Source organism: Vulpes lagopus, chromosome X, assembly GCF_018345385.1.
Source record: "Vulpes lagopus strain Blue_001 chromosome X, ASM1834538v1, whole genome shotgun sequence".
NCBI classification, from domain to species: domain Eukaryota; kingdom Metazoa; phylum Chordata; class Mammalia; order Carnivora; family Canidae; genus Vulpes; species Vulpes lagopus.
In genome coordinates, this window is record NC_054848.1 from 80024166 (window position 1) to 80049002 (window position 24837).

General features: G+C 35.1%; 1 protein-coding gene across 2 annotated transcripts in view; it reads left to right on the forward strand.

Annotated features, from left to right (window-relative positions):
- RADX (RPA1 related single stranded DNA binding protein, X-linked) overlaps nucleotides 1–24837 on the forward strand; it is a 91235-nt gene that overhangs the window by 63605 nt on the left and 2793 nt on the right. For both annotated transcript variants that reach the window (XM_041741289.1, XM_041741290.1), the window contains exons 12-13: nucleotides 8246–8536; nucleotides 17383–17550. In XM_041741289.1, coding sequence (XP_041597223.1) covers nucleotides 8246–8536; nucleotides 17383–17550 — 459 coding nt within the window. The remainder of the gene's footprint in view (nucleotides 1–8245; nucleotides 8537–17382; nucleotides 17551–24837) is intronic.

Consider the following 24837-nt stretch of genomic DNA (forward strand, 5'->3'; position numbering starts at 1 on the left):
TAAGTTATTTTTTTGGCAAGTGTTTCTTTAAATAACAGGAACTGAAAACTGAGATACTAGCCCTTCCAATCTTTGCAGACTGGCTCTATATTTAGGCTCTCCTTCAATACTTAGATAGACTTACACCTAGCCTAGGAATCAGCCCAGGGAGAAATGTTACGATCTCAGGTTTTTCTTGCATATACATCTTATCCTGAGTGTGCACTTGACTTTCTAAATTTCCAAAGATACAGGAATGCTTTTGAATACATCAATTTCCCAAAAGAACTTTTGCCCCTGGCTTTTCCTGTCTGGCCTTAGGGCATTTATGTCTCAACTGTAATCTAATGCCCCAGATGTCTTTGGGTTGTTTGTCTACCTTCTAATGTTTTGCAGCAATGACCAATGCTATTCCAGCCTGCTTGAGTTCCAAATGAGGTGGAACAGAGACAGGAGTCTTGTATCAGTCCTTTAGAAATCTCCCAGAGAGGTTAGAACAGACCTCCACAAAAATTTGTGAATAGTATCTGCTCTGCTCCCTCTAGAACCTAGAACTAGGGTCCCATACTAGGAATGCAGGTTGCCTTCTTCAAAGGCAACCTTGCTGGGGAGAGGGGGGACAAAGGCAAGTAAAAATGCTGTAAAGTTTTCCTACTTCTTGATTCAGCATTCACTTTGTTGCTGTAAACTTTGAATTGTTTCTAGATTTCTGACAAGCAAGGTCATTTCCGACAGTTTCTGCATATCTTTTAATGTTTCTGGGGGGGGCGGGGTGGGGGATGGAAGCTTTCAGTTGCCTATTCTACCATTTTGGCCAAATCATAAAGTTTTGTTGTTTCTTGATATTGTTGGTGGCTGCTGATAATAAATGCTTAGGTCCATTAATTCATAAGACACTGCAAATTGGTCATAACCTAATTCTATCATTCCTTCTTCATTTAGTAGCTGGAACACCTTTATAAGGAGAAATTTCTTCTGATTTATTATTTGGTTAATAAGATATACAGTTCATTGAGGAAAAGCAGAATAGATGCTTGATTCTTTCTCTTTATCAATTTTTAAAATTGAAATTGGATCCCTAGAATTTTCCAGATCACCAATTACTTGTTTGTTTTAGGTATTTTTCATAATGTTATGAACTCATGGATTTAAGTATATTTGATGTGTTTTTCCATTGTAATTACCATCCCCATTATTGTCACGCTATCTCATCTTTGGCTAGTAGGAAACTTGAAATTTCCTTATGAATCCTTTTGATATAATTCTAATGGTTTGCAATAGCTTTTTGATACGTGGTTTGACAAAGTATATCCATGCTCATTGTGAACATTTTCTGCTACAGACATGGAATCAGCTATTTCTCCACAGAGCTCTGGTATTTAGGCATTATGGGTGTCAATTGATACTGGTCTAGTTATTATTTCTAGGCCTTTGCAGTGGACAGAACTAGAAAATGTACTCAGCTGACTGGTTGGTTGCTTAGTTAAGACAAAATATCTTATGATTTCATTTTTATATTTTCAATTCACATTCTCAACTACAGAATTTTGACTTAGGAGATAAAGATAGAAGAGGCATTTTTCCACTCCCAAGAATCCTGGCTCTGAAGGCCCTGGAAATTACAGGATCAGAATATTATATAATTTCTTTGCATTCACTCACCACATATAAAAACAGTTTCAGAATAATCACTTCAACATTTGCATCCACAATATTACTATAAACAATTAAGGTTTATTTTGTTAGTTTGTTTTGCAGTATGCCCACTAGGAATACATTAATTATTATTCTTTAAAGCCACTTGTGTTATTTCTCTTTGTAGGGTTATACTATCCACTCGATACACATTTAGGTTCATTTCTTTTATTTTGATGCTTAGGTTCATTTCTTTTATTACTTTCTTTAAATAAACACTTAATTTTCTAAATTATTTCCATGGTTCAATAGTCAAATATAGAAAAAGAATATATATTTAAAGAGATTTAGCTTTTATCCCTGCTCCTTTCACCTGTCCTTCTTGCCCACTGTAGGTGACTTTTTAATTTACCCTATCATATATTTTTCCATTGTTTGTTTTATAATATAAGCAGATATGTTTGTATTTCAAAGAGAGAGAATGAGTCATGCTCCTCTTTCTTATATAAATATGATACTACTATTTTTGAGAATAATTTGACAATACCAAATATGTTATACCCTCTGACCTATGTGTTGGGTACACAAGGGACATGCTCTAAGATGTTTATTGGAGCTATTGTAAATGATGTGACAATGAAGATAAGGATGTATGTATCTTTTCAAGTTAGTGTTTTTGTATTCTTTGGATAAGTACCCAGAAGTGGAACAGTTAGATCTATATGGTAAATCTATTCTTAATTTTAAAAAAAACAACCTCCATGCTTTTTCCCTACCAGCTGCACCAGTTTATATTGCCATCAACAGTGTATGAGGCCTCCCTTCTCCCCACATCCTCTCCAATAGTTATTTCTTGTCTTTTTGATAATAGCCATTCTCACAGGTATAAGGTGATATTTTGTTGTGCTTTAGATTTGTATTTTCCTAATAATTAGTGATGTTGAGCTTCTTTTCATGTGCCTGTTGGCCATCTATAGGTCTTCTTTAGAAAAATATCTATTCAGATCCTCTGCCCTTTTGTTAATCAGGTTTTTTTTTAATTGTTGAGTTGTAGGAGTTCTTTCTGTATTTTAGATATTAATCCCTTATCAGATATATGCAAATATCTCCTCCCATTGACAAGGTTGCCATTTGTTTTAATGATGGTTTCCTTTGCTATGCAAAACCTTTTTAGTATGATATAATCCCATTTTTGTTTTGTTTTGTTTCCCTTGCCTTTGGAGTCAGATTCAGAAACACATCTTAAGTCTGATGTCTTAGTGCCTTAGGAGCTTACTGCCTATGTATTATTCTAGGAATTTTATGGTTTCAGGTCTTACATCCATGTCTTTAATGCAGTTTGAGGTAATTTTTTAAAGATGTATTTATTCATGAGAGACACACAGAGAGAGAGGCAGAGACACAGGCAGAGGGAGAAGCAGGCTCCCTGCAGGGAGCCCAATGTGGGACTCGATCCCCAATCCCAGGATCACGACCTGAACCGAAGGCAGGCGCCCTATGAGCCATCCAGGCGTCCCTTGGGTTAATTTTCTAGTATGGTATAAGTTAGTGGTTAGTCTCATCTTTTTGCATGTGGCTATCCAGTTTTCTCAGCACCATTTATTGAACAACTGTCCTTTCTCCATTGTGTGTTCTCAGCTTCTTTGTCATAAAAGAATTGTCCATATATGTGTGAGTTTCTTTCTGGGCTCTCAATTCTATTCCATTGATCTGTGAGCCTGTTTTTATGTCAGTATCATACTGCTTACATTACTATATAGCTTTGCAGTATATTTAGAAATCTGCCAGTATGATATCTCTAACTTTGTTACTCTTTCTAAAGATTGCCCTGGCTGTTTGAGGTCTTTAGTGGTTCCATACAGATTTTAGAATTACTTGTTCTAGTTCTGTGGAAAATTCCATTGGGATTTGGATGGAGATTGCACTGAATCTGTAGATTGCTTTGAGTAGTATGGACATTTTAACAATATTAATTTTTCTAGTCCATGAACATAGAATATCTTTCCCTTTGTGTCATCTTCAGTTGCTTTCATCAGTGTCTAATAGTACAGTTCTTTCACAGCCTTGGTTAAATTTGTGCTTGGTATTTTATTCTTTTTAGTACAGTTGTAAATGGGATTGCTTTCTTAAATTCTCTTTCTGATAGTTATTAGTGTATAGAAATAACACACATTTCTGTATATTGATTTTGTATACTGCATCTTTACTGAATTTTTTAGTTGTAAAAGGTGTTTTTAGTGTAAAAGGTGTTTTTTAGGAATATATATGAAGTCATATACATATGACTTTACATATATATATATATATATACACATATATATATATATGCTTTTTATTTTCTTGCCTTATTGCTGTGTTAGAACACCCAATACTCTATTGAAGAACAGTGATGACAGAGGATATCTTTGTCTTATTACTGATCTTAGAGAAAATGCTTTCAATTTTTCACTGTTGAGTGTGACAGTAACAGTATTGTTGAGATCACAAAACATTACAGGTAGCCTCTGACTTACACACTTTTTTTAAAACTGTATTTTATACTTGCTACTGAGTGAAAAATACCCTGTTCTTTTCTAGCCTTGTAGATCTTGCACCAAGATGGAGTTAGTGGATGCAAGAGGAGGAAGAGGCAAAGAAAATAACTCCTCACCCTCCCAAATGCTTCCATACATCCCTGACCATCACTTTTATCCATAGAACAAAATTCTCAGAGTAGATTTTGTGAAGAAACAAAATCACCATTCCTACATACATACATTTATATGTTTTTTTTTACCTCATAACCTTAATGTGGTCTTCTACTGAAGATTTTCCCCACTAAACATGTCTCTTCTCACCAGAAATTGGGTAAAATGAATCATTAAAATAAGTTATTATAATTATGTAATCATATATATGTATGTGCATATATACATACCAACAAGCCCATAATTTTGCTAGATAATTAACCTGTATCTTTGTTGTGCATTAGGCTTAAAAACATAATGTGTCTTATATTATAATTTTAATAGTATTCAACTAAAAATAAAAGAATTCCAGTTCATAATTTTCCATCATATTTTTAGAAAAACCTAAACTCTAGATGTATATATGTCTCCTAATTATTGCCTTATTGCCTTTGAAATCTTATTGTTCACTAACAATGACTGACAATATCTCTTGTATTGAATTCATGCCCATTTGTAGTAATTGTGAACATGTAATCAGGGTATTTTCAGAGGAATTTTTCAAATAAACATTTGTACCTTGCCAGTCCTTGATAAGAACACTCAAAGCATAGCAGATATTCTGACTTATTCCTGACAGGGTCAGTCATAGAAGTTTTTTCCTGTAAGGTAGGTATAATAATTTAGTTTTTAAAAAATTGGAATAGCTTATAACTTTCCTTTGCATGTTTTTTTAGAACAAGTAAGTCAGGAATGTTCACTATAACTTGAGTCATTGTAAGAGCTACTTGTTCTAATTAAGTACTTTTACTAGTTTGGGGAAAGGAGATTTGTTTTAGAAGATAAAAAAGGGAAAAAAAAAGAAGATAAAAAAATATTAAATCATTCTACAGTTCTCAGTTTAATACTATTAACTGAGTTTTCCTCTTGGCTCTGATTGATACCATTCTTTTTCATGTGTCATCACATTTCTTATTCTTTTTGTTATCAAACATTATCATAGATTTTAAGTGTGTTCATCAACTGAATTTTTAACTAAACTCTTTTGTAATATTGCATTATTTTGAATTTTTGGTGAGTAAGAAGTATATATTCAACTTCATCATCTCTTACAACTCAGTCTAGTACTTTACCCCATAAGAAATTTTTAGTAAGTTTCTGGCTAGGTTTAAAAAACTAAGAAAGTAGTCTGGGAATAAGGTATGTTTCAAAAGCAGGAGTGGTATATTAACCACATTGAATCTTTGCTGTTGAAATCCCCTTCAGTCTTAGCAAAGTTTTTTTAATGCTAGGATAATAATAAACACCAAGGCATATACCACTTGCAAGGAAACAATTCAGCAACCTTGGTAAACTCTGAAACAGAGGTGCTATCAGTTTGTCTCACCTAGCAGAACTGACAACATGAGAGTCTTGTTCCAAAATCTATTTTTTTTTCTGATTCTGCCATGTGTCTTCAGTTCTCAGGGCATATTATTCAATTAAAATATTATTTTACCAAATTCCTTAGCACAGTGTCTGGAATATATATAACAAGTGTTCACTAATTATTTGCTGAAAGAATAAATGTCATAATGTGTAGGGAAGAAATTATATTCTGCTTCAGAAAATAAATGTGTTAGATAAACTGTACATAAGTGATAAATTGACTTGATGATAAAAAAGTAATCAAAAATTGAAGAGGGGGGATTCCTGGGTGGCTCAGAGGTTTAGTGCATTCCTTTGGCCCAGGGCGTGATCCCAGAATCAAGTCCCACATCGGGCTCCCTGCATGGAGCCTGCTTCTCCCTCTGCCTGAGTCTCTGCCTCTCTCTCTCTCTCTCTCTCTCTCTCTGTCTCTCATGAATAAATAAATAAATAATCTTTAAAGAAAAACAAAAAACAAAAATTGAAGAGGTCTTCTTGAAGGAGAGTTATCTCAATGAAATAGACTGTATTTTGTATCTGTTCAGGCTACTTTTAGCGAAGATTAACAAAATTTTATCAGAAGCTTAAATTCCACCAGTGGTGAGAGGTGGTCCCATGTCTAACAATTATGAATTTGAATTAACTTGAATTTGTCACTGAATATAAAAGGAATATATGTTTATTTAAGGGAGTTTAGAAAATACAGAAAAAAGTGTAAGGAAGGTAATTACAAATCTTCATAATTCCAGCAACACAGAAAAATAATATCTATTTTTAATATTTTAGAGGAAAAGCTTATTTTGAAAATGAATGTAGTCCTCTCTTCAATAAGAATTACCTTTTGGACATTCAATTTACTTTTTAAATTATTTATTTTTTTTATTGGAGTTCATTTTTTTTTTGCAAATAGTAAACTGATATTTATTTAGTTCATTATAATGTAAAACATTAGAAACATAGAGAATTAAAGTTTTTCCTTTCATTGTAAAAATGTTACCAACAGTAGTTTGAACAGCATTTGCCTTTTTTTTTTTCCATCACATGACTTATATTACGAAGCAAGTCGTTTTTCTATGCCTTTGCCTTTGTGAATTGTCATATTCCTTTCTAAGTTTGGATCAGCTTCCAACATTTTATCCTTTGCACTTTCAATGTTATGAAATATCTCTGAGAGTTCTCTTAATGTGAATTTTTTTCTTGGCATCACTTCCTCCGGGACATCTTCATCCTATTTGTCACAACCACTTTTCTCATTTATGTTGATAATTTCACTTTCAGTAGGTTCCTTTGGCTGCATATCTAAAGTCCCTCAAATTGGCAGCAGGATTGGAATTCCCACCATCAGCTTTTTCTTCTAGAATTCTATTTATCTTTAATTCACATTTCTCTTCCAACGTTATCACTTTGTTTCTTTTTGACACTTTCATCCTTTTTAGCCAATTCCCCCTTTCAATGATCCATTTTTGTAAAATGTCATGTAGGTTTATTGCTGAGAAGCAAAGAGGCAACACAACTACACACTTTTTCATCTCTGCATGAACTGAGTAACAGATACACTTTGAAAGAACTGATTGGTCACTAATCATAGTGATTTGTGGATTGAAAGACTATTAGTGAAGTTTGCACTTCTTGCACTTACAATTAATATATTGTGCTAACTGAAATTTAGATATCATTGGGACTCTGGTGTTCTATAACTAAATTATGATAATTGACATTTGTGCATATGGGAACTTGTGCATATAAAGTGAGGACTGTCAGTATAGAATTTTAGAGCTTCTATAACTTCCTGGTTATCTCTTGTAACATTAAAAAAATGCCTCTTTTTGGGACGCCTGGGTGGCTCAGTGGTTGAGCATCTGCCTTAGGCTCAGGGCGTTATCCCAAGTCTGGGATTGAATCCTGCATTGGGCTCTCTGTGAGGAGCCTGCCTCTCCCTCTATGTCTCCACCTCTCTCTCTGTCACTGTGTCTCATGAAGAAATAAATAAAATCCCTAAAAAGTCTCTTTTTATCTCTAAGAATATTCCTGCTTTATTGTAAACTTTGCCTGATATTAGTATAGCTATACCTTTTGTTTATGTTTGAATATTGTGTCTTTTTCCATCCTATTACTTTTTATCTTTCTGTGTAATTATATTTATCATAATTTGTTTGACGTCAATATACCATTATTTTTCAGGCTAAATTTTCCCACTGGAGTATTTAAGTCTAATTACATTGAATGCATGTAATTAATGATATTTAGTTTTTTTTTTATTGGAGTTCAGTTTGCCAACATATAGCATAACACCCAGTGCTCATCCCGTCAAGTGCCCCCCTCAGTGCCCGTCACCCAGTCACCCCAACCCCTCACCCACCTCCCTTTCCACCGCCCCTTGTTCGTTTCCCAGAGTTAGGTGTCTCTCATGTTCTTGGACATTCAATTTACATTTTATATGTGGTCGTTTGATTTTTAAAGTTAAACTATTCCTCATTAATCTGTGCTTTTTTTTGTACTGAATGACTTGATTTGGTTAGTTTACAGGTCCTCATTGTGTCTCATTGTGTCTTTAACAGGTCGAGAAAGCACAAGCACTAGTACCATAGGGAAAGCCAGAAAAACTATAAGCGATAGGTGGGAAAGCCAGCTATGGAGAGAGAAAAAGTTTGGCTTAATAGATCACCTGCATTACAGCCATGTTTATCCTGAAAGTATCCCACGGAAGTTTATTTTTGAGCAGAGAAAGTTTCTTACTGAGCAGTTTAATTCTCAGCCTGCAAAATACATACCACCGGAGGGAAGGCCCCCAAAACTTGATGACTTTAAGAGCGCCCGAAGCCTTGGGCATTTTGAAGTGACCATCCTAGGTAAGTGAAGTGTTCTTTCCTTTGAATATTATTAATTTAATATATTTTCAATATATATGATACTATTTTGCTTGAAAAAATTAAGTTCCCCACCCCCCAAAAATATATTTATTTAGCTCAAGCCAATCAAGAAATGGAGCAGTAGTTCTGGAATACATTAAGCTCTGTGGGCTTTTAACATCGGCAAGTCCTGGAAAAGTTTTTGGGCCAAGAAGAATGGGAACCAGGGTAACTTTCCTTACCCCTGACCACATGACTACTTCTAAAATTGATTTTGTATTTCTTTAGGCACCACTTTTTTGCTCATGTTTTCTGCCTCTTTCTCAGTGCATCTGAATTGTTGAGAGGTAAAATGTGGGTTAAAGAGAAAAGGGATACTAAACAAGAGAAGCTCCTATGAACAGAAGTCTGTTAGCCCCTAAAAAAATAAAATTCTCAACTAAGGTTGTAACAGAAAGAAGATAAAAAACTTCCCTGGTCTGTAAGGGAAAATAAACTGATTTCCTCGGGTTGTTCAAAACTGAGAAGTGACTATAGGACTTACAGAAATTTAAAAGTCAGCACATTTTTTAAAGAGAACAACCTGATGGTCACCAGAGGGGAGATGGGTAGGGGGCTGGTTTAAATAGGTAATGGGGATGAAAGAGGGCACTTGCTGCAATGAGCCACCCGATGTTATATGGAAGTGCTGAATCACTATATTGTGCACCTGAAACTAACAATACACTGTATGTGCACTAACTGGAATTTAAATACAAACTTAAGGAAAGTCAACACATTTTTTAAACTTGTATTTAATTTTATATTTGTTTCCAATGAATGAAAAGTACACAAAAAATTAATTCTAAAAGAAAATCTTAGCCAAAATAAGCTATTCTCAGAGTCAAGGAAAATTTTTTTATTTGTATTTATGTCTAAAAGAAAGGTCTTGTTACCTTAAATTAAAAGAATGAGGAAAAGTCATTAGCAAATTAATTTATGAAAGAAAATTCATAATTTTCTATGAAAAATATTTCTATGAAAGACAATTCATTTAATAGATTTTTACATCTACAGTACTGGAATGAATTATGTTGACCTTTATCAGGATACCCTCTTCCTTTTTACTCTCTCCCACTCCCTCTTCCTTGCCTCCTCACACATAAGTATGTACATATGTGTGATTGTGTGTATGTATACAATCTATGAAAACTGAATTTCTACGGACTGTTAGACATGTCAGACCTAAGTTTCAAATGCTTCTTTTACTAGACTGCATTACTTGGTCTCTTTATATCACTTAAAAGCAAGAATCAAATGTGAAGAGGGCAAATATGTTATTCTGCCCAACCAGCTCTGGTGCACATTAGAATTATGCTGTTTTATGTCCTATTTTCAAAGACTTAAGATGGTTTACAGGGATAAAAACAGTGAAAACTAAGCCACAGATGGATAAAACAAAACAGAACATTTACAAGGAAACAAAAAGTATGTGTTAATAGGTACTTGCAAATAACTAGTTACCATTTGGCCGTAATTTTTGGTGAACTTTCTGTCAGAAAGAAAGAAGGGGACTTTTTTCCTGATGAGGTATTTAATTTTAAAGTTAAAAGAAGTTTGGATATCATCTATTCCTACACCCTGGCTAGGTAGAACCCAGGCCATGATTAGAAATCATGTCTCTTGAGTCTCTAAACATATCTTCTATTGCAGAGAAAACAAACATTCATATATAGGAAGCCTTTTATTTTTTCCTTTATCAAAACTCAAATCTGATTTTACCATATGAAACTATTGTGCAAGTAGCATAGAATAACAGTGGGTTGGTATCTTCAACTATAGTTTTCTTCTTTAACGATATGGAAATGCTCTTCAGATAATTGATTCTTGCATCAAACTTATACAATCAGTATAATAATTAGTCAAATCTCAGTAACATATTTCTGTAAAGGAGTATATTTTCACCTTAATTATCACATAATCCAAGTATTTAGCTCTCTAATGGTTTAACTTAATATACAAATGAACTCTAGAGAACTAAAATAAATGGTACTGATCCATTGATTCTTTTTTTTCTATTTCAGGTTTTTATTTAAATTCTAGTTACGTGACATATAGTGTAATAATTAGTTTCAGGAGTAGAATTCAGCAATTCATCACTTACATACAATACCTAGTGCTGATCCATTGATTCTTATAGAACCTTGATGGGAGGGGGTAGCCTATCAAAATCACTTGAGGGAGATCTTGCCACACTCCTTAAAATTCTGGTACACTCCAGAGAAGCAGCCTATTCAGTGTCCCTTAACTTTCTAAGGGAGACTTATTGCTAGACCAGAACCAATGACAGGGAATGTGTCCTGCTTGCCAGGTATGTAGGAGTAGAATTAAGATTAAGAAATACTACTCTCTTAATAGGACTCGAAGTATAGATATTCTCAGATTTTGATTAAAATAAGTGGTAAATAGGGCAGCCCCCATGGTGCAGCAGTTTAGCACCTGCCTTCCGCCTGGGGCGTGATCCTGGAATCCCAAGGATCAAGTCCCATGTCAGGCTCCCTGCATGGAGCCTGATTCTCCCTCTGCCTGTGTCTCTGCCTCTCTCTCTCTCTCTCTCTCTCTGTCGCTCATGAATAAATAAATAAAATTTAAAATAAATAAATAAGTGGTAAATATCAAATGTGAAAGTAGTGAACTTATACCTTTTGTGAAAGTATGAAATGTAAATTGTATTATGAGATCAGACAAATGGCCTAGCCATTGTAAGCAAGGCATGAGCAATGAACTCAAAAAAGACCATTACATCTCCTAATAATGTACTATTTGTTAAAAGATATAATCTTAAAACCAAAAGACAACCTTATGTGTGTTCTATATAAGGGGGTACACTTATTCGGTAAGGGCCAAGTAGTAGATGTTTGAGGCTTTGCAGGCCATACAGTATCTGTCCCAACTAGTATTTCTGCTCTTTTTGTGTGAAAACAGCCATAGACAATATATAAACGAATGTGTATGGCTCTGTTTGGATAAAGCTTTATTTAAAAGACACTGAAAAAGGGCAGCCCTGGTGGTGCAGCGGTTTAACGCCACCTGCAGCCCGGGGATATGATCCTGGGGACCCTGGATCGAGTCCCGTGTCGGGCTCCCTGCATGGAGCCTGCTTCTCCCTCTGCCTGTGTCTCTGCCTCTCTCTCTCTGTCTCTATGAATAAATAAATAAATAAATAAATAAATAAATAAATAAATAGATAAATAAATCTTAAAAGAAAAAAAAGAAAATCTTTAAAAGACACTGAAAAAAATAAAAAAATAAACGACACTGAAATTTGAATTGCTTATAATTTTCACAGGTCACAAAATATTCTTCTGATTTTTTTCAAAGATTTAAGATGTAAAAAAAAAAAACATTCTTACTTCAGGGGTTGTTTAAAACCAGGTACAAGCTAGATTTGACCCCCAGGTCATAAATGCTGACCCCTGTCCTAGACCTCTGTTTTTAGATAAAACTAGCTAAACCAATCCAGGCAGATAAATCAATATGATATTTAAAATTCTTCCAACATGAAGATTGTCCACCTACATTGATACTATCTTCCAGTAATTCATTATCTCTCTGCAATATCTTGCTGATCTCTAGAGGACCCAGTAATTTTGAAGTGTCTCATTCTGGAAGCCAGAAATGTTATTCACACCAGAACCTTGTTATAATCATTATCTGACTGGTCTAGGGTGAATCATTATTGAAAACATTGAATTATTAATCTTCCTTCTTACAGTTCTAATGGCTCCCAACAAACAGTTGGGTACTGTTGCAACATCAGAAACCTATTCCAGAAATGCCGATTCTTATATTAAAATCCTTGCTACGCATCTCACTTGCTTCAAATAAATAGATATTTTTAGTAAGTACTAAAACCTCAGTCCATTGCTTATAATAAAATAACACACATTTCACAAAGAAGATACTGGAATGAAGTAACAAACTAAATTTTCAGTGCCTTTAGGCCCAGTTACAAAATCTATTAGTTCTGTCTCTCCCAATTTTAAGAATTATTCCTCCTTTAAATATAAGAAAAGTTTTCAAAACCTAGATTGAACTTCTAGATGGTATTAGTATATCATTGGCCCAATTAACACTGATTTAGTTACCCATGAAATGCTGTGAGTGAATCAAAGCTTAGGAGTCCTCTCTTCGCGGGCGACAGAACGTGAGAGACTCCTAACTCTGGGAAACGAACAAAGGGTAGTGGAAGAGGAGGTGGACGGAGGGATGGGGTGACTGGGTACAGGCACTGAGGGGGGCACTTGACAGGATGAGCACTGGGTGTTATACTATATGTTGGCAAATCGAACTCCAATAAAAAAAATATACACAAAAATAAAAAGAAGTCCTCTCTTCAATTTGCATTTGACTTAGGCAATTAGGATCATAATTCAGCCAGCCTTTTGTAAACTTCTGAAGGTCATCCACTTTGTCTCTTAGAATTCAAGAGAGAGAGAGAGACCCCCAATTTTTATATGGTTTGTTCTTTTCCTTTTTTGCAATATGCATTTAAATTATAATTTAAATTTTTAATAGCATTAATTGTAGCATCAAAGCAATTTAATGTGCTGTATTTATATTGAAATAATAAGGATTCACTTACCTTGGCTTTTTTCTCCTTTTTAAAGCAACCAAACAGGCCAACATAACTCCTCCCCTCCTTGGTACTAGCCTGCAGGCTCAGAACCAATTATTTGTACCCATAAGATATGCCTCCTTCCTTGTTGAAGCCTATTCAATCCATTGACTGAGTAGCAGTTTTTCCACTGTTGGTTCCCTCACTAGCTACATCCTTAGGATATCCTATCCCACCAAGATGCTTCTCCACCTCGTATCTCAGTAGAACAGTACACTGGATTATATGGGTTTCAGAGCTAGATTGCTATTGCCACACCTTAATTCTGTCCCTTATTTCATGGCATAATGAAAGTAATTGTAATTTAATCATAAAACCTGAAGTATCTACTATCAGATTTCATCATCATAAGACACCCTTTTCCCGCATATTTTAACATCTTTGAAAATCAGTCTGCATCTTACAATTGAAGTCATGCTTTTGTTCAGTTGGTAGTATTTTTCTCAATGGCATCTTAGATTTAGTAAAATACGGCATATGCAATGCATTATGCTAGGTGCCAGGATTATATGCCTCCCTTCCAATGCAAACACATACACTAACTTTCACACTTTTTAGTGGAAAAGAAATTCAGTAATCACAAAGAGTTGAGGAAGAAGATATATAAATTGCATATAATACACATTACAAAAGAGTAATATGAGCTTACTTGTTTGATTTTATATTTTCCTATAATTTTGAATGAGTCCAGATATACGATCACATTTACCTAGATAGATAGTAAGGTATAAGTTACTTACTAAAGTAACTCATCAACAGTAAGTCACCACTGAAATATATATGTATGCACATGGTGGGGAGGATGTTTATGTTCATCTCCTTTGGTAACAGGAATACAGATGAATTCATATTTGAACACTTAATGCATAGATGTCTTAAAGTCTAGTATTTGAAAATTACAGGTAAAGAATGCACAAACATACTTTCATTTGCTCAATTTAACAAATATTTACTGAGCACCTAATGTGTGCCCGGCACTGTTCTAGGTCCTGAGGTTACGAGGTTATATGAGTGAACACAACAAATAAGAGAGCTTGCTGATAAAAGAAATAACGATAAGTTCTAGAAGAAAGAGGTTGGAAAATAATGTAGTAGAAAAGGATTAGGGATGCCTGGGTGACTCAGGTCATAACCCCAGGGTCCTGACCTGGATTGAGTCCCACATCAGGGTCCCTGCAGGGAGCCTGCCTCTCCCTCTGCCTCCCCTTCTGCCTCTCTCTGTGTCTCTCATGAATAAATAAATAAAATCTTTTTTTAAAAAAAGAAAAGAATTACGTTTTATCTTTTTTTAAGGAGGGAAGGGGCAGAAGGAGAGGAGGAGAGAGAATCTCAAGCAGGCTCCATGCCCAGCACAGAGCCCAGTGTGGGGCACAATCTCATGCCTGAGATCATGACCTGAGCTGAAATTAAGAGTCAGAGGCTTAACCGACTGAGTCACACAGACACCCTGAAAAGGATTACATTTTAATAGAGTGGAGGTCTCCCAGAAAAAGCAGCATTTCACCAGAATCCTGATGGGGGTGAAGGAACCATTTGGTTATCTGAGGAAAGAACATTGTAGGCACAGAAACAGCAAGTATGGAGGCCCTGAGGGCTGGCTGGCCCACCGATGCCCAACTGACGAGCGGCACTCGTGTTAGGCTGCGGGGAAGGGGGCTGGGCGGGGCAGCCCCTGGTGGCCCGAGAGTCTGGACGCTTCTTATTTATGCCTATTTAAGTTGGGAAGGGGCAGAGGGAGGGAGCCCCCTGCCCCACCAGCCTCAAGCGCCCATCTTCACCCTGCGCTGGGCACAGGCCCTCGTTCTCTGCGCCTCTGCCCCCTTTCCTTGGCTACAGCTGTGGACATTACTCCCCCCCTCCTCCTCATGGAGGCCAGTTGGACCTCCTTGTCCTGCCCTGCCCTGCCCTGCCCGCCCCAGCCTCCCCCCTCACCTGACACTGAGGTGGCCAGCCTCGTGGCCATCCCCTCCCCCTGCCCGTCTTTCCTCTTCATGTAATAAATGTTTTATTTCTGAAAAAAAAAAGTATATATTTTATACTTATAATATATATACTTTTATAATATAATACTATATAATATATAATTATATAATATATATAATATATAATTAATATATATATTATAATATATATATAATACTTTTATATATATAAAATATATATATACTTATATATATATACTTATATATATACTTATATTTATGTATATATACTTATATTATAATATATATATAATACTTTTATAATATAAAAGTATATATTATAGTCTTATATATTTGTACCCTGAACTCTAGTTTTAACCAAAGAACTCATGACAGATTTCGTGAGTAATGATGAAGCTAACCTCACAATATTTTATAATTTAGAAAATAACTCAAAATAGTATCAGTGACTCACTGATGATCAAACTAACTTCCTGAGAATATCAGGATTTACACCTTCTGGTATTTTCTCAATTCTAAGCATACTTTCTTTTTTTTTTCTTTTTTCTTTTTTTTACATTTGCTAGTTGGAATGCATCTTACAGTCAATGGGCACATTTAATGCAGAGTTTCCTTTTTATTAAAACTGTTATTCAGTTGATGGTATATCTTAGAGTTAGATTTGATCTTAGAATTAAGGAAATCACATACCAGCATGCGCACTCCACATGCATTTTCCAACATAGCTAAGAGTTATGAGGTGGTTATACTTCTTTTTTTTTTCTTTATACAATTGTGGTTATACTTCTCATACCAGATTGAAATCCTCAGTAAATTCTAGATATCGTGATTATTATAGTTGATGAATACCAAATTTTAGTAATCCTTAAAACCTTTAAGTAGCCCTTAATTGTATGTTAAATTAAAGCTGTGGAATTTTAGTGTCACTTGCCCATAAAAAGCAAAGAATGGACTTGCATTTCTGGATCCGCTTACAGCTTAACAGGAAGGAGTTTGTTTACCTATCACTGACCCATGCACAGTAAAGATTTGCTGTCCCAATGAGTAGAGGAGCTATTAAGGTCATAGAATCTGTGACGCTTGCTGGCTACATGTTAGGGAAGAACAAAAAGAAGGAATTAAATATAACTTCCAGGTTTCTGTTTTGGGTGACTGGGTAGAATTCATAGAGTTTTCAAGTTGTGTTCTGTGTGTTTACCCTTCTTCCACTCAAAATGGTCTCCTTACTCTGATCTAAAGTTTTGGCTACTCCCTGCCCCACCTAAAATACCTTCTCTCTCTGTTTATTTAAATGCTGTTCATCCTTTCATACCCAGCTCAAAGCCTTGCCTCTAAAATGTTTTTTTTTTTAAGATTTATTTATTTATCTTAGAGAGTATGCAAGCACAGGAAAAGTCAGAGGGAGAGGATGCAAATCCTCAGGCCTGACTCCCTGCAGAGTGCAGAGTCCAATTCAGGACTCGATTCCAGGTCCCTGAGATCATGACCTGAGCTGAAATCAACAGTTGGACACTTAAGCAACTAAGCCACCCAGGTGCCCCTAAAAAGTCTTTTTTATCCACCCTAGTTGACATTGACCCATACAAAGAGATGACAGTCACAGGTCAGTACTCTACTTTGATAGTTCCCCCATAGCCCTTTTTCTACTACAACCTTTTATAGCCCTAATGGTGAGTAAGTGAAGTTTTGATTGTATAATTAAGGACAAGTGGGACCTTGTTACTACCATCCCTGGCTTTGCTTGAGTCATAAATCCTTAAGTTCAAATGATAATAAGGGAACCAATAGTCCTCTCTGAATTATTCTGTCCTGTAATGGTCCCTGACATAATGACCAAGAAAATGTTCTACATGTCTTCATTTATGTGACCAGGCCATCCTCTGGATATTAAAATTTAAACCTTCTACCAGTAGGTAAAACATTTTGGGGTTTTTGTGTGTGTGTGTGTTTTGTTTTGTTTTGTATTTTCGGTTTTGGTTTTTGGTAAAATATTTTGTTTTTTGGTTTTGTTTTTTTTTTTTTTGGTAAAATATTTTGGATTGTTATATCCAGTGGTGATAGACTGCTCAAGTGTCTCCTCTTCCAACCAGCTGCATGTATTCATAAAGTTTTGCACAGCAAAGGGTTTAGTTCCTATCTCTGAAACTGTACACTGTTTGGCACATTTCAGGATCAAACCAGCAAACCAGGCCTCATTAACTTCATGTATTAACCCACTTTCAACGAAGTGTGGTTTTTCTATACAGGTCTGAACCATGAGATCGCAATTGATGTTGCATTCCTGCCCATGTATTGTCCAGAAGATCTCCGAACATCTCAAATCGACACATTATTGACCTGCATGAATTACAGCTGTGTCTATCCGCAGGATGGAGCTGGCAATGACAGATTGCCAGGTCCAAGAGCACTTGCAGGTAACACAATCTCAGTATTCCTTTCACTCAGAAGATAAAATTAATATTGTAAATAGTTCTAATCTTAAGATGTTATTATATAAATAGTTCTAGCCTTAACATTCAATATAATTTAAAGGGTTATTTGGTAAATGTACCCCAAGACTTATAAATGAGAATATATTTTTGAATAAAATTGGAATATGTGCTGCCAAAGCGAGCACAAATAAAATTGGACAAATTAATGGTTTTTGTTCCAGGTAGACATTAAGAATGTTCTCTTAGAATACATTTCTAAATCTAAGTATTCATTAAATTAAGTGGTATGCACATGGAGCACTGCCAATTCAACTCTTCTCTCCTTTTAACTCAGGCGAGATGATTTGTTCTTTCACCTTACAATTGCCTGAAATTTTAATACCTCCATGCTGTGGTACAGTATGGTTGTTTCTCTTATAAATGTTTAGTTATTCAAGTGCTATGCAATAAATTCCTTGAGGACTGCTGGGAGTTCATGCAATCCCAATAGTGAAACACTTCAACCAACTAATTGTTTAGGCTACTACATAATTACTATACTCCCATAAATTTATATATCCAATTATAATTATCCACTTGCTGTTGTCGTTTCTATTTCCTGAGCAGGTAGTAAAGTTTCTAGCAGTTTTCATTGAGCTTTGAAGGTTTTTGCATTGAAGAGAGCTTTTAAGACAGCCCTTATTATCATGGGATTTTGTGGTGGGTTTTGATGAAACTCTTGAGGGTATATTGTTTTTAAACAAGTCTTATGAGCTGTGCCTGATGATGAAGTAACTTTTGGCAGTAATGATTACTACAAACTGAAGTTGAATATCTGACTTTATAAGAATCTTTTATTTTTTCCACAGTTCATTTTAGAGATGTATTAGTTGACTTACAGGATTACTTCCTACATTGCAGCTCTTTAGACTTCCAGAAATTCCAAATTTTTTAATTAGTGCCCTAATATATAGTTTAAATATCTGTGTACTCATTTTCTTACTGTGTACAACATCTACTTCCATCACATTTTTTCTATTATATGTATATGTTATTATTGGTATCATATACCAAGGCAAAATTCTCAGCTACTTACCAGTTGTTCATGCCAGTTGTTCTTCAGAAGTCACTAACATGGTCACCTGAAAAAACATAGTATCATTCTGCCAAAGCAATTAATATTTGAGACATGAAGGGCAAGAATCACTCGAAAAGTGATGTGGTAATCAAAACCAAGGTGATTTGTTTCAAATAGAAAAAGTCATGTTTTTCATGACATAGCATTATTCATAATAATGATAGTGTCCCTTTAGCTCTGTGCCAAGCATTGTGCCTAGGCATTTTACATAAATTACAGTTACACCTAATAAGAGCCTTGCAAGGTAAGCATTAGTATCCCCTATTTATAGATAGTTTGATTAAAAATCAGAGACTCACCAGCATGGGTAACAGCTGGAATTCGAAGCCAGATCCGCCAGATTTGAAACATTCCTGTTCCTTCCAGAATTCCAAACTGAAGATTAAAATAAGTACAGAATAATGAATTGCAGTAGCTTCTACCTTTGGTGTCATCTTTTAAACATTTTGTGTAACCTAGTTTCTTTTTGATTACAAAAGCTGTATATGTTCACAGTTCAAAAATTCAAATGGTACACAAAGTCATTGTGTGAGAGTAAAGTTCCCCTCCCTGCCTATGCAGGTCCATCCCCTTCTGCCAACTCACTCATCCCCTCTCTAGAAATAACCAGTAAATACTCTTTGAATCCTTTAAGAAATTATTTTTGCATATAACAGTATATATTCTATTTCTCCTCCCTCTCAGAGTCTTTTTTTTAATTCCAATATAGCTAACATACAATGTTATATTCATTTCAGGTGTACAAGATAGTGATTCAGCTATCCCAAATATCACCCAGTGCTCATCACAAGTGCACTCCTTAATCCCCATCGCCTATTTGAACCATCCCTCTACCAACCCCCATTCTGGCAACCACCAGTTTGTTCTCAATAGTTAGGAGTCTATTTCTTGGCTTGTTTCTCTCTTTTATTTTCCTTTGCTCCTTCACTTTGTTTCTTAAATTCCACATATGAGTGAAATCATGTGGTATTTGTCTTTCTCTGACTTATTTCACTTAGCATTATACTCTCTAGATCCATCCACCTCGTTGCAGATGGCAAGACTTCATTCTTTTTTATGGCTGAATAATATTCCATTGTACATATATACACCACAGCTTCTTTATCCATATACCTATCTCTGCACACCTGGGCTACTTCCATAATTTGGCTATTATAAATAATGCTGCAGTAAACATAGGGCTGCATGTATCCTTTTGAATTAGTGGTTTTTTTTTTTAATTCTTTGGGGAAATACCCAGTAGTGCAGTTGCTGAATCATAGGGCAGTTTTTAACTTTTTGAGAAACCTCAATACTGATTTCTAGAGTCACTGCACCAGTTTGCAATCTCACCAACCAGTGCAAGAGGGTTCTTTTTCTCCACATCCTCATCAACACTTGTTTCTTGTGTTGTTGATGTTAGCCATTCTAACAGGGTGAGGTGACATCTCATTGTAGTTTTAATTTGCATTTCCCTGATGATAAGTAATGTTGAGCATATTTTCATGTGTCTCTTGACCATCTGGGCTTCTCCTTTGGAGAAATATCTGTTCATTTCTTCTGCCCATTTTTAAATTGTATTATTTAGTTTTTGGGTGTTGAGTTGTATAAGTGCATTATATATTTTGGATACTAACCCTTTATTGAATATTTCAGTTGCAAATATCTTCTCCCATTCTGTAGGTTGCCTTTGAGTTTTGTTGATTGTTCCCTTCACTGTACAGAAACTTTTTATTTTTACATAGTCCTAATAGTTTATTTTTATTTTTGTTTCCCTTGCTGTAGGAAACATATCTAGGAAGATGTTGCTATGGCCCATGTCAGACACATTACTGCCTGAGCTCTCTTCTAGGATTTTTATGATTTCAAGTTTCACATTTAGATCTTTAATCCATATTATTTTTGTGTATGGTGTAAGAAAGTGGTCTGGTTTCATTCTTTTCCATGTAGCTGTCTAGTTTTCCCAACACAATTTGTTGAAGAGACTGTCTTTTTCCCACTGGATATTCTTTCCTGTTATTTGAAGATCAACATACCATATAGTTGTGGGTCATTTCTGGTTTTTCTATTCTGTTCCATTGATCTGTGTGCCTGTTTTTATGCCAATACCATACTGTTTTGATTACTACAGCTTTGTAATATTACTTGAAGTCCAGGATGTGATGCCTCCAGCTGTGCTTTTCCAAAATTGCTTTGGCTATTCTGAGTCTTTGTAAGTTCCATATAAATTTTAGGATTGTTCCATCTAGTTGTGAAAACTGCTAGTATTTGATAGGGATTACATTAAATCTATAGATTTAATATAGATTGCTTTGGGTAGTATAGACATTTTGAATATATTTGTTCTTCCAGTCCATGAGTATGGAATGTCTTTCCATTTCTTTATGTCATCTTCAATTTCTTTCATCACTGTTTTATAGTTTTCAGGATACAAGTCTTTCACCTCTTTGGTGAGTTTAATTCATAGGTATGTTATTATTTTGAGTGCAGTTGTGATGGGGCTGTCTTCTTAATTTCTTTCTACTGTTTTCATTATAAGTACTGTATAGAAATGCAATAGATTCCTGTATGTTGGTTTTGTATCCTGTGACTTCAGTGAATTTTTTTTTTATCAGTTCTCGCAGTTTTTTGGTGGAGTCTTTAAGGTTTTCTATATAAAGTATCACGTTGTTTGTGAATACTGAGTGTTTTACTTCTTCCTTACTGATTTTGGATGCTTTTTATTCCTTTTTGTTGTCTGATTGCTATGACTAGAACTTCCAGTACTATAATGATTAAAAGTGATGAGAGTGGACATCCTTATCTTATTCCTGACCTTAGGAGGAAAATTCTCAATTTTTCCCAATTTAGGATGGTGTTAGCTATGGGTTTTTTATATATGGCATTTATTGTGCTGAGGTATGTTGAGTGCCACTTCATTCACACCCTTAGAAATGCTAGGTATTATTGTTCTTGTTACTCCTTAGCAGACTGATGGCCAAAAAAGTTATTATATCACTATTCTCATTTGCATTTCTTATTTATTTCTCAGCTTGAACATCATAATGTTTGTTCGCCATTTATATTTCTTCTTTCTATGAATTTTACATGCTAGTTTTACTTTTTCCATTGTTCTATAAGAATGTTCTTTTTTTAAAAAGATTTTATTTATGTATTTGAGAGAGATCAAGGCAGGGAAAAAGCAGAGGGAGAGGGAGAGGAAGACTCCCCACTGAGCAGAGAGCCCTACGTGGGGTTCGATCACAGGACCCTTGGATCATGACCTGAGTTGAAGGCATACACTTAACTGACTGAGCCACTCAGGCTCCCCTCTATAAGAATGTTCTTTTTCTTATTAATTTCTAAGTTTTATTTGCATATTAAAGTAACTAATCCTTTATTATGTGTTGTAAATACTTTTACCCTGTTTGACTAAATTTGTTCAATGGAAGGCTTCTTTTGTTATTTTAAGTAATTTTATTTTTATGTACTCAAATATATCAATCTTTTACTTTTGTGGCTGCTGGTTTTATGTCATACTCAGAAGGGCATCACTTAGTCCCAGATTATTTCTTTTAATTCAGTATGGGTTTTTGGTACTTTTATAGTTTCATTTTTTACTCATATCATTTTTATTATGACAAAATTTACATAAAATTTACCATTTTAACCATTTTTAACTGTACAATTCAGTGACATTAAGTATATTCGCACTGTTGTGCAACATCACTGCTATCCATTTTCAGAACTTTTTCATCATCCCAAACAGAAATTCTGATACCTTTAAATAGTAACTCCCCATTTCCCCCGTCTCCAGTCCTTGGTGACCTCTATTTTACCTCCTATTTCTATGAATTTGCCTATTTCAGGTACGTCATATAAGTGGAATCATACAGTCTTTGCCCTTTGTGTCTGGCTTATGTCACTTGGTCATCCATGTTGTAATATACATCAGAATTTCATTCCTTTTTATAGCTGAAGAACATTTCATTGTATGTATATACCACATTTTGTGTATCCATTCATCTGTTGATGGACATTTGGATTGTTTCTACCTCTTGGCTATTGTGAGTAATTCTGCTATGAATATTGGTGTACGAGTGTCTGAGTCCTTGCTTTTAATTCTTTTGGAAATATACCTAGAAGTGGAATTGCTGAGTCATATGGTAATTCTGAATTTAACTTTTTGAACAACTACCAAACCATTTTTCACAGCAACTAAACCATTTTACATTCCCACCAGCAATGAACGAGGATCCCTGTTTCTCCACATTCTCACCAGTAGTTATTTTCTGGGGTTTTTGTTTTTGGCGTTTTTTTTTTTTTTTTTCTTAATAAACCAGCCATCCTGAAGTGGTATCTCATTTTGGTTCTGATTTGTATTTCCCTAGTTATGGATGATGTGGGGCATCTTTTCATGTGCTCACTGGCCATTTGTATATCTTCTTTGAAAAAATATATATTCAAGTCTTTTGCCCATTTTAAACTGGGTTGCTTGGTGTTTTGATGTTAATATGGGTTCATTTTCACAGTTGAAAATTTTAATCTATTTGGAACTTATTTTGGTATGCAACTTGAGGAATAGACCCAGTTTTAATTTTTTCAAGTGGTTAGCGGTATTTCCCAAATCACTTATTGACTAATACTTACTGATATGATGTCTTAATTGGATATCATCTCTAACTATGAACTACAGGAACACACACACACACACACACACACACACACACACACCTTCCTCCTCTTTGAATACATTGAGTTACCATCTCCATTGATAAACACTTTAGAAGCATTAACATTTATTGTGTTAAAGTCACTGAGACTTTGAAGTGGCTTTGTAACTGTGGCACCATCTAACCTATCTTGTAACACAGTGTGATATTTCTGCCTGCAAAAATAATGACAAAATAAATGTTTATTTCTCGCTCAAATTAAGTCTGATCAATAGTTAGCTTTCTTCTCAGCAGTGATTCAAGAATGAAGGCTGCTTCCATTTTGTTGCAGCTTCAGCAGGAACAAGTGGCTTATAGGGCTATCTAGGCAGAGGAAGGAAGAGATGAAGGAAGCACTAGCTTGTAATTATGTTGGACTGGAAGTGACTCATCATTTCTACTCACATTCTCATTGCCAGAACTTACTTACATGATCCCAACCTAGCTGTAAGAGATGCCAGGACACTTTATCTTCCCCTGTAACCATGAGGAAATGGAGTGGAGGACACATAGCATTGCCTTTGTCATACTCACTGTATGCATCTGTGACATTTCTTAAAATGTGCAGTTTTGTAAACAATTCAAACAATTGAAAGTGAAATGTAGAGAAGCTCATTTTATAGGTAAAAATCTGTAGTCCTTTTAAAAGAATCCCTATGTGATGTAAATGATAACATTTTAATGTCATACTAGGTTTTCTTAGGTAGAAAATGATTATTTCTAATACCTGAGTCCTTGCTGTGTGTCAGCCACCATTCTAAATGCTCTAACACCCTAAGTATTTAATCCTCACAACATTCTCTGATGTAGGACCAGATGAGCAGATTGAGAGGTTGTCATTTGCCCAAAGCATTAATACAAGTAGGCAGAGTCACTTACATTTATACTTTATGTTGTAGGCACTCCATAAGTCACTATTTGTAAAAGTCAATATATGGTAACAATTAGAATTATTAAGGTTTGGGTTGTTGCTGTTTGCATCAAAGCTAAAGATCTCAAAATCTTTCCAAAGTATCTAGATTAAAGTCCATCCCGTTGAAAGAAGGAGAAAGCTATATAGTTATTTTCTGAATTTGTTGTTAGTGAACTTGCACAGTTTTAAATCATTCATCAGATTTCGTGACATGCCTAGCAGAGGTGGCTTTAATTGTGAAACTAATGAAGACTAAGCTTGAGAAACCCTCACTTGTTTTGTTACTGTTTTGTATTTATATTCTTTTTCATAAAAGGGGCTTCTAAATAGTACGCCTTTCAGGCCCCAGAAAACCTAGATCTACCACTGGCTTTTATGTTACAGTTGTATAGAGAGGTAGCCCTAGCATACAGAAGTTAAGAGCACATGCCTTGAAGCCAGACTATGTAGATTAGAATCACCATGCGACTTTGTCTAAGTTATTTAACCTCTAAAGGTTTTCATTTTTCATATTGAAAATGAAGTCTTTGTCATGTATAGCCACTGAAGCCTATGATCTGTTAGCTTAG